General features: G+C 41.7%; 2 protein-coding genes across 3 annotated transcripts in view; one reads left to right on the top strand and one right to left on the bottom strand.

The window, feature by feature from the left end:
* Window positions 1-13,848, bottom strand: part of LOC126378794 (leucine-rich repeat serine/threonine-protein kinase 1) — a 109,999-nt gene that overhangs the window by 38,078 nt on the left and 58,073 nt on the right. Inside the window, exons 27-36 of the mRNA XM_050027195.1 lie at window positions 13,019-13,126; window positions 12,000-12,069; window positions 10,693-10,809; window positions 7,742-7,820; window positions 6,465-6,589; window positions 5,704-5,791; window positions 4,523-4,645; window positions 2,077-2,258; window positions 1,222-1,336; window positions 217-389 (exon numbers count right to left, since the gene is read on the bottom strand). Coding sequence (XP_049883152.1) covers window positions 217-389; window positions 1,222-1,336; window positions 2,077-2,258; window positions 4,523-4,645; window positions 5,704-5,791; window positions 6,465-6,589; window positions 7,742-7,820; window positions 10,693-10,809; window positions 12,000-12,069; window positions 13,019-13,126 — 1,180 coding nt within the window. The remainder of the gene's footprint in view (window positions 1-216; window positions 390-1,221; window positions 1,337-2,076; window positions 2,259-4,522; window positions 4,646-5,703; window positions 5,792-6,464; window positions 6,590-7,741; window positions 7,821-10,692; window positions 10,810-11,999; window positions 12,070-13,018; window positions 13,127-13,848) is intronic.
* Window positions 1-13,848, top strand: part of LOC126378776 (T-complex protein 1 subunit eta) — a 299,946-nt gene that overhangs the window by 250,809 nt on the left and 35,289 nt on the right. The window contains exon 15 of one of the 2 annotated variants that reach the window (XR_007568137.1): window positions 7,468-7,567. The exons of the other annotated variant lie outside the window; for it this stretch is intronic. The gene's annotated coding sequence lies outside the window, so the exon portion shown is untranslated. Of the gene's footprint in view, window positions 1-7,467; window positions 7,568-13,848 lie in introns of those variants that run through there. 2 annotated transcript variants of the gene reach the window in all.

Here is a 13,848-nt window from a genome sequence, read left to right as displayed (position 1 = left end):
TTCCCTCATTCAGCGCTTATGGCTGTCGGCCCACCACGGTCGATTAATTCTTTCAAATATCTGACGACGCCCTGAGGCTTATTGTCTGAAGTTGTGTACCGGGTGAGAGCCCTCAGCACTCTCCATTTCTCCGGTAATGCCATCTTCAAGTTATGTGAAATAAAAAAGAAGCGTGCCCCACGACGCTGGCTAAGCGGGCGTGGCGGCGCGGCGTACCTCCGGCGGCGGCGTGTACATGAGCGGCGCGGCGCCGCGCAGCGCGGTGTCTGCCAGCAGGCGCGTCACCAGCCGCGCCCAGAAGCCGCACGGCACGTACGACACCAGCAGCAGCCGCCGCAGCGGCGCCGCCCCGCTGCGGCCCGTCGCCACCGTGCTGGCGCACGAGTCGTCTGCAACCAGCCCCACAGCTTACACACGGGCACCGGACACTCCGCACAAGAGTGCCGTCCTCAACATTTACATTACACTAGCTTTTGCCCGCGACTTCGTCCGCGTGGCGTGTTATAAAAGAGAGATATTTTACATACAAAAGGATTTTCCCGCTAATTCCCGTTCCCGTAGGAATTCCGGGAATTCCTTTCTTAGTGCACCTCTACGGTACCTAAGCTACGTCCCATTCAAATTTCAAGTGCCTACGTTTAGCCGTTTAGGCTGTGCGTTGATATGTCAGTCAGTCAGTTTCTCCTTTTATATATTTAGATTTACATTTCACGACTTTACAGTGCAGAAGCGCCAATGCCAATGCGCCAATAAAATTCGAAAATAAGTCTAATAGTAAAATGAGATTGATTTTCCATGATCATAGACTGGCTTCTATTTCTAGATTAGCATTTTAGAATTTATCTTTGCTCCAGTCAAATACCCTATTGTCACAATAAAGTTATAGGTACGGTCACGAGCATTAATTTTGCAGAAAGTGTGCGAAGGGGTCGCCAGTCCTATTTTTAAACAATGGTGGTCTTTGCACCGGGACGCAAATAGGAAATAGGTATTTTATTTCAATTTATATTGTATGTTTATTTTAATTCAATTTATGTATTATGTAATGTGTGTGAGTCCTATTGACTTTTAATAAAGAATTATTATTATATTAATATGTATACACTTTGGTACCATGTCACATTAACTATTCTGACAAATTGAACTGTAAGTCTCACTAAATGTCAAATATGCGACAGAGTCCTAAAGTGGGTACATTATATTGCTCATGACTGTACTTACTGATGAGTGTAGGCGAGTCAGTCCCGCGCGAGTCTGGCGCCGCAGCCACCGGCAGCGGCCAGGCGCGGGGCGGCGCGGCGCGGTCCGACGCCCACGAGCGCGGGCGCAGCGGCAGCTGGGGGGGATACACATTCATCATCATCAATTTAAGAGCCACGCTCTTGTCGGTGTAGCATTTTCCATTCCAGTCTATCAAAGGCCAATGCCTTGACTTCCCTATAAGACACGACGTTAACCTTTTCTTTAATCTGTTCCATGTACACATACACATTACACACACACACACACACACACACATTAGGCGTCCAATATTGTGATACGAGGAGCTCGGTGGCGCAGCGGTGAACGCGCTCGGTCTGCGATTGTTAAACAACTTTCGCAAAGGCCGGTCATAGGATGGGTGACCACAAAAAAAAAGTCTTCATCTCGAGCTCCTCCGTGCTTCGGAAGTCATGTTAAGCCATTGGTCCCGGCTGCATTAGCAGTCGTTAATAACCACCAATCCGCACTGGGCCCGCCTGATGGTTTAAGGCCCGATCTCCCTATCCATCCATAGGGAAGGCCCGTGCCCCAGCAGTGGGGACGTTAATGGGCTGGTGATGATGATGCTAATTCTAAGTAGGTCATCAGGCAGATTATTGTATAGGTTCGGAGCCATGACATAAATGTTGTTTCTAAACAAAGTCGTTTTCCCACTTACTTGAACCAATTTATGGCTTCGTCTTAAAGTCGTAAGACCGAATGTTCTTTTAAAATCCAACACCCATTGTTTAACTATCTGGAAATCTCGGCGTTAAGAGGTTAAGCTTTCTTAATGAAGGTAGTTTTGTCTACCTGCCGCCAGCCTCAACTGACCTGCTGTTGCGGCGGCTCCCTCGCCGGCAGCAGCGGCGGCACCAGCAGCAGCCGCGCGTCCCAGCACAGCGCCAGCTCGAACTTGTTCAACAAAGACACCCCCAGCCAGCTCGCCTCCTCGCCGCGCGCCAGTTGGGGAGACGCCTTGAACACATGCGCCAGATCTTCGATCTTCATTATGCCTGTAATTTGTATATTTGCTTCAATCACTGAACAAAATACTGATATTGGCCCTGATTTTGGCAGACACCTCCTAATTATACTTTAAGTTATACCTGTCATTTTCTTATCCGTCAAAAAGGAAAGGGACGGATGATTGACAGCTCTTAATTTTAGGAAGAATGAGTAAATGAATGAATAACCCGGGCGAATCAAAAAGGTATCTCGCTGCTATGCAAATCGTTTGACGTGTGCTGTCAACATAATTCTGTCGGGTTATTGGCCAATGTAAAATTTTTTGACGGTTGGTTTAGATTTGTGCTTAAAATTGACGTGTGTTCCATAAATTTTTTGCTTGTCGATTACCCGTCTCTTTCCTTTTCGGTGGATAAAAAACGACAGATATAACTTAAAATTAAATTAGATGGTATTTACAGGAATTAGCACCATTAGGCAGCTAAATTACTCAATTGTATAACAATATTTTATGTTCATTTTTTTAAAGAACGTCTAGGGCCCTGTGCCGAGGTTTTTCTTGCAGCTTCTTTTCCCCGGCTATACAGGTTGTGAGAAGCTGCAGTAGTTTTAGGCGGATGAGACGTTCGTTATGTAAAAATTGACGATTCAAAGTGTAACTATGTTACCTACTGAATAAAGATATTTTTGAATTTGAATAAATGTAAAGATTAGAAAACCTACCAAAATTATTATTTTAGTTTAAAATACACTAAAACATTAATCCGAGTCGCAATATTACCCGAACGCGTTACGAAGTTACGCGCTAATATACGTAATAAGACGATTTGTACTTTCTTAATTTGACACGATTTTATAGAATGCATATACCGCTGTGTACGAATGTATAGCTACACAAGCGCCAAGTTTTCGCCACATTTTTGTATCAAGCGCTGTATCTACGGTAGTGGTAAATCACAAAAAGTCAAAAACAAACTCAAAAAGAAAAAAAAAACAATGTTGGATTTTCAAGTGCAACTAATTTAATGCATTGGTGTATGATTTAATATGATTTTTGTTTTTATAGCACCTATTCTATTATATTTCTATTATTCAAGGCTAAGATTGCCAAAACAATCAGAAAAAGATGTGTCAAAACCTTCGTGTGGAGTATAGCCCTCTATGGATGTGAAACTTGGACACTGACACAGAAGGACAGAGAGAGACTCGAGGCCTTTTAAATGTGGTGTTGGAGGAGGATGGAAAGAATAAGTTGGACAGAAAGGGTTACAAATGAGGAAGTGCTAGTAAGAGTAAGGGAAAAGAGACAAATACAGAGAATTATTGAGGACAGAAGAGGCAAGATGATTGGACACCTAATAAGACACGACGAATTCATTAAAAACATCATAGAAGGAAAGCTACAAGGAAAGAGAGGAAGGGGAAGACCAAGAAGAGCTTACATGGAACAGATTAAAGAGAAGGTTAACGTCGCGTCTTATAGGGAAGTCAAGGAATTGGCCTTTGATACACTGGAATGGAAAATGCTACACCGACAAGAGCGTGGCTCTTGAATTGATGATGATGATGATGAGCACCTACCCGTGCGTGATTAGGGAAACTCACAAAGCGATAATTTAAATCGATACATATAGGATTATTTGCAAAAAATAGCGATCGGCACATTGTTAATACCCGGAATAAAAATAAACTTGTTTTACAAGTCAGTCGATTACATAAGATTACTAAATCTTTTAAGGGGCAATGTATACGTTTTTACAATAAGATTCCCTTTGACATTCAGAATTTGCCTTTCAACTGTTTTAAACAAAAACTTTACAAAAAAGGTTATTATAAAATTAGTGATTATTTCGAAGATATGAATGCATGGGATTAACTGTCTGAGAACTGATATTAGGCAGCTAAATTACTCAATTGTATACCAATATTTTATGTTTATTTTTATTTTTTAAAGAACGTCTAGGGCCCCGTGCCGAGGTTTTTCTTGCAGCTTCTTTTCCCCGGCTATACAGATTGTGAGAAGCTGCAGTAGTTTTAGGCGGATGAGACGTTCGTTATGTAAAATTGACGATTCAAAGTGTAACTATGTTACCTATTGAATAAAGATATTTTTGAATTTGAATTTGATAAAAATTCTGACTCGGACGGGACTTGGACCCGTCGGCGGATTTGGCATAGATCGAAAGAATTTCGCATGGACAGGAGGACCCCGTGGTGTAGGACCCGGTGGTGTAATGGTTAGCTCGTCCTGGCTTGACAAGAGCTGCGACCGGTTCAAGTCCCGGCCGAGTCAGATTTTTTTTTCACATACCGCTGCTGGCGAAGGGGTTGATCTCCCTGACGGTGACCACGTGCGCCAGCACGTCGCACAGCCACTGCGGCCGCAGGAAGTACAGCTCCTTGAGGGTCGCGTCGTCATAGTGGAGCAGCACCCCTGGACAACAAACATACGACATGACATAACCAGCCTATACAGGGTCTTAGTAACACCGTAACGAATACTGATGGGGATGATTCAGATCATGATCCTGAGTTGATATCAAGCGGATTATTTATTAATTATTTTCAATTCTATACTTTTGCGAAGTTTTCATCTCGAGCTCCTCCCGGCTGCATTAGCAGTCGTTAATAACCATCAATCCGCACTGGGCCCGCGTGATAGTTTAAGGCCCGATCTCCATATCCATCCATAAGGAAGGCCCGTGCCCCTGCAGTGGGGACGTTAATGATGATGATGATGACATTTGCGACGTAAAATTCCACTTGATATTATTAACGTGCCTTTACAAGAACGGAACATGTTCCTTTCGGTTTTTTGGTGTATGTCTCCACCGGGATTCGAACCCGGGACTACCGGATCGCGAGCCTACTAGACCGTTGACCCAATGAAGTGTGCAAAGCAACTGGGATAGTGAATAGGGTAACTAATATTCCAAAATTGAAGCGTTTTCTTTTTTAATTTGACAAAGAGCTCGACCATTATAGACGGCGATACGGCTCACCTATCACGTTGGTCTAACAGAAAGCTCGGTGAGGTGTGGGTACTTAGTTCATCTTGCAATGGATGTACCTTTGACTCACCCCACGAGATTATGTCATGTTATGCTTAACATACATAAATAACATAAACAGTCTATATACGTCCCACTGCTGGGCACAAGCCTCCCCTCAATCAACCGGAGGGGGTATGGGAGCATACTCCACCACGCTGCTCCACTGCGGGTTGGTGGAGGTGTTTTTACAGCTAATAGCCGGGACCAACGGCTTAACGTGCCCTCCGAAGCACGGAATCAACTTACTTTTTCGGACAATCATGTGATTCAAGCCTGAAAAGTCCTTACCAAACAAAGGACAGAATGTCCCCATCGGGAATCGAACGCGGACCTCCAGATCGTGAGCCTAACGCTCTAACCACTAGACCACGGAGGCATGTTATGCTAATTGTAGATTTATTAACTATAAGGCCGGACAAGTGGGGTGTTTTAACTTTACCGTTCTCGTGCAGGAACATAGTCGCCTGGTGCAGCTCGGCCGCGTCCCGGAACATACGCATCCCGCGCTGCTGCATATACTGCGTCACCTGTACACACAATACACACACATTACACACATATTACACACACACATCACACACGCATATTACACACACCTTACACTACACATAACACACACATTACACATACATAACACACATCACACACACACACACACACACATTACACACACATCACACACGCATTACACACACTCACATCACACACATATCACACACACATCACACACATTACACACACATTACACACGCATTACACACACATCACACACACACACACATCGCACACATTATACACACATCCCACACATATTACACACATCACACATACGTTACACACACATCACACACACATCAAACACATCACACACATTATACACACATTACATAGCATCGCGCCTTTGTATTTCAGGGTAAGCAAAGGTGTATAAAATGGAGTCAGTTTGGAGAGAGAATGTTATTTCTAAAAATGTTTAATTTTTAGTTCAAATAAATTAAAAAAAAATGTACCACTTAAACAACCTATACACGCTGCTCCACTGCGGGTTGGTGGAGCTGTTATTACGGCTAACGACCAAAGGTTTAGCGTGTCCTCCGAAACACGGAATCTTCTTACTTTACCCCACCGGGCATCGAACCCAGGACCTATGGCTCGTGAGCCTAATTCAACCACCACACTCAGGACCGTTCGTGTACTCACCAGTCTCTTATACTCCTCATGCCGCAGTACCGGTTCCCGCAACTCCTGCGCAAGCGCCGTCACACACTCCTCCAGCGCCAGGTACGTCGCCGGCACACGCTGCTCCAACAGCGGCTCCTTGCTGCCTGGAATTATAGAAAATAAGTTTATATTAAACCAATGATTGTAGAATTTGTTTTCGAATTCATGTTTGGATCATAACAGATTATCACGTGGTCAGCGGTGAAGGAAAACATCGTGAGGAATACATACACATACATAAACTCACGCCCGTAATCCCTAATGGGGTGGGCAGAGCCACAAGCAATCAAAGACAACTTGCAGCCACTGTTGATACGTTGTCGTAAGCTGGATATGATGAACCTTATGGTGATAAGGGATCAGCCAACCACCCACATTCCCGACAAATGCATTTTCGTTATGTGACCTAACCTGTATTGGGCTTGTTTTCCCTTCGCGAGTTGGAAGGTCAGACAGTAAAAAACTGGACCTGTCAAATATTCAGGTTAGGTAAGCGGACCCTGTGAAAAACGGGATAATGCTAGGGAGATGATGATGATGATGATAAAAGTTGAAAAGTTGACCCTGGTACTTCAGATTTTCAAGCTTCTTCTTCTATCGTGTGGGTTGTGAGGTGGATTACCAACCTCATCAACCCTGGTGTCAGGGTTACTATTGAGCCGCCAAAGACCCCTGACATGGCTCATGTAACGATTACTCACTTACATCAGTATGTAGTAACCGGGACCAACGGCTTAACCTCCGAAGCACGGATCATCTTACTTTCGGACAATCAGGTGAACAGGTCTAACGTCCTAAACGAACTAGGGATCACAAAGTAGTTTTTGTAATGTCCTCACCGGGATTCGAACCCGGAACATCCGGATCGTGAGCCCAACTCTCAACCACTGGACCACAGACGTATGCTGAGCTGAAAACCTTTAAAAACAGGGTCTGGAACTATCTAGTCAAGTTCAAATTCAAAAATATCTTTATTCAGTAGGTAACATAGTTACACTTTGAATCGTCAATTTTTACGTAACGAACGTCTCATCCGCCTAAAACTACTGCAGCTTCTCACAACCTGTATAGCCGGGGAAAAGAAGCTGCAAGAAATACCTCGGCACAGGGCCCTAGACGTTCTTTAAAAAATAAACATAAAATATTGGTATACAATAGACCTGATGGTCTCAGACAGTTAATCCCATGCATTCACATCTTCTAAATAATCACTAACTTTATAATAACCTTTTTTGTAGGTGTAAGGACACACTCACCAGGAGGTTTAACGCTGAACGCGATGGTGTAGATGATGTCCGCTAGAAGCCTGATGTTGTGACGCGTGCTGCACGACACCTGGCCACGTAACACATGTATTAGGACCAGACTCTGGTAGACCCAGATGGGGTGAGGTAGCCGCCGACGCGTACTGGCGCGGGGCGAGGAGTTACCGTACTATATTTACCGATCTATACCTTTGTTATTTTGACGTGACTCGTAGGGTGGTATTAATAAACTCAGCTTTGAGACTGCCCTCAAGATCATGTCAATGTGACAGTTCTTATATAAAAACAGAGACTTGAGCATGGTCTTGAGGGCAGTCTCAGCTGAGATTAGTTTATTAATATCACCCGTAGATTTGCCGCAAATGGTATTAACTATTTGGCCGGACAAATGGGGAGGGCTCTCGCCCGGTACAAAATTTAAGACAACAGTGGGTGCCCAGTTGGGCGCGAACCTCGGCTCAGGACGTCTGAGAGAAAGAATATATGAAAGAATTAATCGACCCTAGTGGGTCGATAGCGATAAGCGCTGAATGAGGGAGTTCTTCGACCGCGCCGGCGGGGTCGAACGGTGTCTACCGTTCTTTACGTAGTGGTTATTCTATGTGATGTGCTTACATATTTGTTGTATTTCTGCTACAGCTGCTGGGCGCCGCAAGATCCGGGATCGACTCTTTAACCTGCCTTCTGAAGCACGGATTATCTTACATTCGGATAATCAGGTGATCAGCCTGTAATGTCCTAACCAAACTAGGGATCACAAGGTGATTTATGTGATACGTCCCCATCGGGATTCGAACCCGGGACCTCCGGATTGTTATTTCCGATGGATTTATGGTTAAAGAGAATTTATTTCTTATTTCCAACATATTACATGTCATTTACATAAGAAACAAAGTACTTACATTTGTATACATATAAGTTCACACTTCGCCTAATATACTTACACATATGCATTTCTTTCACGCACTTCCTCACATACAGAGACCGGTCCGCAGAATCAAGGACCACACTTTCAAAATTATAATAACTTTAAGTAGGTACACAAGATATATTTTAGAAATAAAACGGATTTGAAAAAGAGTTTCATTTTGTATTACTACGTAGTTATAGTTCAAAGAAATCTGTCAAGATCCGCTATAGAACGTTTTTTAATTATAAATCTCTTACTTTCATAGTTTAGAAATAAGTGCAATTCTAAAAGTGCGGTACCTACACAGCCCGCTGGTCGGTTATTAAATATAAATATGTATAATATTTATTTGTATCTAGCACAGTCTTAAGTGATTAAAATAAATAGTTACTTTTCTAACAAATAACTGGATAATTTATGCTTAAATGCCTCAAAATTCTTAATATTTTTTATTTCTGAGTGTATTTTGTTATATAGTTGTGCTCCCTCGTACGTCACCATTGACTTGCCGTAATTTGTTCGTATCTTAGGTAGTACGAGATAGCTGGCTCGACGAGTTATGCGTTTGAGTGAGTTTTTCTGTTGTGGGAGTGAGATGGATGTATGAATGGTTTTATCGATGATTTTACGGATTAGTATGCATGTATTGTAGATGTATAAGTTGTGGATGTTCATGAGTTTTGTTTTGGCGTAGATTATAGAGCTAGAGCTGAGGTACGGAAAGTGAAATAACATTTTAATAATTTTGTTTTGAGATCTTTGCAATTCTGCTAATTTAGTTCTAGACGCACTACCCCATATTTCAATTAGATAAGTTAGATGAGATTTTACTAATGAATTATAAATAGTGAAACGAATGGAGCGTGGAAAACAGCGAACAATACCACGGAAGGAGCCGATAAGAGAAGATATTTTTTTCTTTACGTGATCTATGTGCACTTTCCATGACAATTGATTATCTATTCTCAAACCCAGATATTTTTCGTGCTTTTTTTCTAGAAGTGGTATGTTGTTAATTGTTAGTGGTGTAAAAGAGGGAATGGTTTTGTTTTTAGCTTTAAATATTATGTATGAAGTTTTTGCGATATTAATTGTAAGTAGATTTGACTGTAGCCAGTTATGCAGGATTTTAAGATCTTTCTGTGCATTGGATATTATGTCGTGTATCGAGGACCCAAAATAAAATAGACACGTATCATCCGCGTATAAAGTTAAATAATTTTATATTCGATACTCATCATTGGTTGTGGAATGGATTATATCGCATGAAGGAAATGATAGTCGGAACTTGATTGTCACTCAGGAGCTTCGCTCTCAGGGAGATAGCCCTGATATGATGATAGCGCCGCGGCGCATTTCCTTACTTCTATATCCTCTTCATCTTCATAATCTATCTACTCCTTTTCTTCCATAGTAAAATATGTAGTAGTTTAAGTATTGATATTTATTTATTATGACAATTTATAATTATGTGTATTATTATTATGTAGTTTATGTAGTCGAAAGTGTATTTATTTCTATACGTACAAGTATTCCCATGCTGCACTATCCCGCTATATTACATAATATTCAATATCTCCTATACTTAAAGGTTGCCTGGAAGAGATTGCTACTTAGCAATAAGACCGCCTATTTTACTCGTTCTATTTCTCTTTTGTTTTGTATTTTGTTTTTTCCTGTTTGTGCAATAAAGTTATGTTATGTTATGTGTAGGCAAGAGGGAAACCACTGCCCTATTTTTTCCCTAAAAAGTAGCAATCATGCTACACCGACAAGAGCGTGACTCTTAAATTAGTGATGTTATTATTATTATTATAAGCCTGTGTAATCCCACTGCTGAGCAAAGGCCTCCCCCATGTCTTTCCAAGTATCCCGGTTCTGTGTGAGCGCCGGTTCTGTGCGAGATCATCACGCCATCGTTTCCGGGGTCTACCACGTCTACGGTGTCCGTCCTGTGGTACCCAGTGCGTGATGATCTTTGCCCATCGTTCCGGAATAATTAGTGATGATATGTTATGTTAATGTGTCGTACCTCGACGGAGTCCAGCACACGCGGCAGGCCCAGTTTGTCCGCGTCGGCGGCGCCCATGATGCCGCTGCGGATGACCCGTTGTAGAGCCTCAGGGCTCTCGCTCTCAGGGAGATTGCTCTGAGGATACACATCAATAAAAATCGGGTTAATCAGCTGCTTGAAGGTTTTCAGATAATTGTTTAAAAATATGCAAATGTTTATTTTATACCTCTTAAAGTTTTTATTTTCTTCAAATAATATCGGATCGGATAGGAGCGGAGCCTAATTGAGACACGTTATGACAAGTTATTTTGATCGGCCGGCCGCGCATTGTTTTTTTTTTTTTTTTTTATTTATTTATTGAGGATATCCAACAGCTTATTAATTAACTAAGAATAATTACAGTAAGTACAATGTTTGTTCGCCAATCACAGGATACCACAAATAAAACAAATTGTAGAACTTGATGAGAACAGTAACAAAACTAACGATACAATGCTAGGCTTAAAGTACTTATATAAAAATATATATATTATAAAAAAAAACACATTATAAAAAAGACTGTAAATGTTACAAAAAGATTGTTTATAAACTTAAACCTATATATTATAAACTATTGTCACTATAAGCAGGCACCGACTAAAATTGGTTTACGTGACCACAAATAAATATAAAAATAAATATTATTTAAAAATAAATGATTATTTTAATAATTTTAACGTAGTTTAGTTAATTTCTTGGCAAAAGTCTTTTCAGTATTTGTGACTTAAATGAGGTTTTAGACAAAGCATAAATATCTAAATCACTAAAAAGTGTATTATATTTAGAAGTTGATCGAGAAACGAATTCGTTTCGTCCATAGTTGGAATGACCTTGAGGAACATGTTTGTTTTTTTTTCTTCTTTTGTCGCCATAACATAAAATATTATAACTCTTGTCGTCGTTTCGTCGTGTCGTAGAATCTTGTCGATAAATAAAACCACTTTATTACCTATAAGTATTTTACTTTTAAAATTCCTTAATAAAATATCCGAAATTATCCGAAACTAACGGATAATCCGAAATAATTTATTATCAATACTCAATTATTTCTTGCATTCCATGTAGTACAATGGGGTGTTATATAGGCATAGGAACTAAAACATGGACCCTGTAGGGCACAGCAACGTTGAAGGGAAGAGAGGAAGTAACCGAGGAGGGAGTTATCCGTAACCGTATCCGGTATAATAATGATTCTTAAATCCTTATGCAATCAGTATTCGAAATTTCATATCCATAATATCCCTGGTCACAACCCATGCGATACAAGAAGTAGAAAATACACTTACATTAGCCACTTGGTCGTAATGTGTCGCGACCATGATGACGGGCGCGCCGGGGGCGCGGGCTTGTATGGACCTGGGCAATGAAAATATAATCGGTTTTTTTTTTACTTGGCCGGACAAATGGGGAGCGCTGAAGGCTCTCACCCGGTACAACGTTTAAGACAACAAGCCTGAGGGTGCCCAGTTGGGCGCTAACCTCGGCTCAGGACGTCGTCTGAGAGGAAGAATATTTGTAAGAATTAATCGACCCTAGTGGGTCGATAGCGATAAGCGCTGATTGAGGGAAACATAATCGTAAAATCCTGGATAAACAACACAATTTCCACTAACACAGCCGTCTCGACCATTACAGACGGCGATACGGCTCACCTATCATGTTGGTCTAACAGAAATCTCGGTGAGGTGTGGGTGATTAGTTAAATATTCAATATTCTTTATTTGCATACTATGATGGTGTACAAGATGGTCAGTTACATTTGAGTCTCACATCACAGACCCTTTCGGGCACAACAAAAGAAAAAACAAGAGAGAAGGAGGCTTTTAAATGTTTAAATCTGAATCATTAAAATATTCATTAATACTATAGTAGCATTTATTAATTAGGATTTCTTTTAGTTTTTTAAATAAATATTGTATCGGCAGTTTCTTCCTTTAAACCGTTTGGCAATTTATTATAAATTTTGATGGCCATAGTTCACCTTGCGATGGATGCACGATGAGATGCAAAGGTCCAATCAGTTTCTTGCAAAGTAATAAATTAACTGGTTGCACTTAAGACCTCCTGGTTACATGTCGTTTCTGTAATAGACCAAACGGTCTCCGTGGTCCAGTGGTTGAGCGTTGGGCTCACGATCCGGGTGCGAATCCCGGCGGGGACATATCACAAAAATCACTTTGTGATCCCTAGTTTGGTTAGGACATTACAGGGTCACCTGATTGTCCGAAAAGTAAGATGTTACGTGCTTCGGAAGGCACGTTATAAAAAAAAAATGAGGATGTGTGTCAGGTGCAGCAGCGCCCACCTGAGCCAGTTGAGGGCGGAGGCGAGGCCCTTGCGACCGTCCGTGACCTTCCACACGACGAGGTACAGCGACCGCCGCGACAGGAAGTACTGGTGAGTCGCGTAGTACCTGTACACACACGCTGTTGGATTTATTCCAATAAAACATACGCGCCTATTTCCCACCGGGGTAAGCAGAGACTATAGAATTCCATTTGTTTCGATCCTGACACACTTCTCTTGCTTCCTCCACATTCATCAATCGCTTCATACGCGCACGCCGGTTCAGAGTAGATCGTATTGAACCTTTTCTAAGGACATCTCCAATTTGGTCAATGTCCTTCGTTTTGTTATTATAATAAACCGTTGGTTTATATACGCCGCTTTAAAGCCGCCTATCGGACAAATGTCTTCAGTACGATCTACTCTGAACCGGCGTGCGTGTATGAAACGATTGATGAATTTGGAGGAAACAAGAGAAGTGTGTCAGGATCGAAGGACATGTAATTCCATAGTCTCTGCTTACCCCGGTGGGAAATAGGCGCGAGTTTATATATGATTATCTATATATGTACATGTATATCTATTGCTAAGTCAAAGGCCGCTAGCGAGTCCCTGTTAACTTTCATATGAAGGTTGGTAAGGCTGGTTAATGACCTCAAAGGTCATAGGTCCAGGTCCCTGTCTACTTTGCTGAGGCTACTGTTATTGTACATGGTACTGACTCCTGCCTGACACGTAGCCCAGTTGGTAGAACGATTGCCTCTAACTTTGAGGTGGCGGGTTCGAATCCGCCACACGCCCAAACCAATGATTGTCAATGATTGTTGAATTCATGTTTGGATCATAAAT

This window comes from Pectinophora gossypiella, chromosome 27, assembly GCF_024362695.1.
Source record: "Pectinophora gossypiella chromosome 27, ilPecGoss1.1, whole genome shotgun sequence".
Taxonomy (NCBI): Eukaryota; Metazoa; Arthropoda; class Insecta; order Lepidoptera; family Gelechiidae; genus Pectinophora; species Pectinophora gossypiella.
The sequence above is the reverse complement of the archived record's forward strand: the minus strand, read 5'-3'. Positions and strand labels throughout refer to the sequence as shown.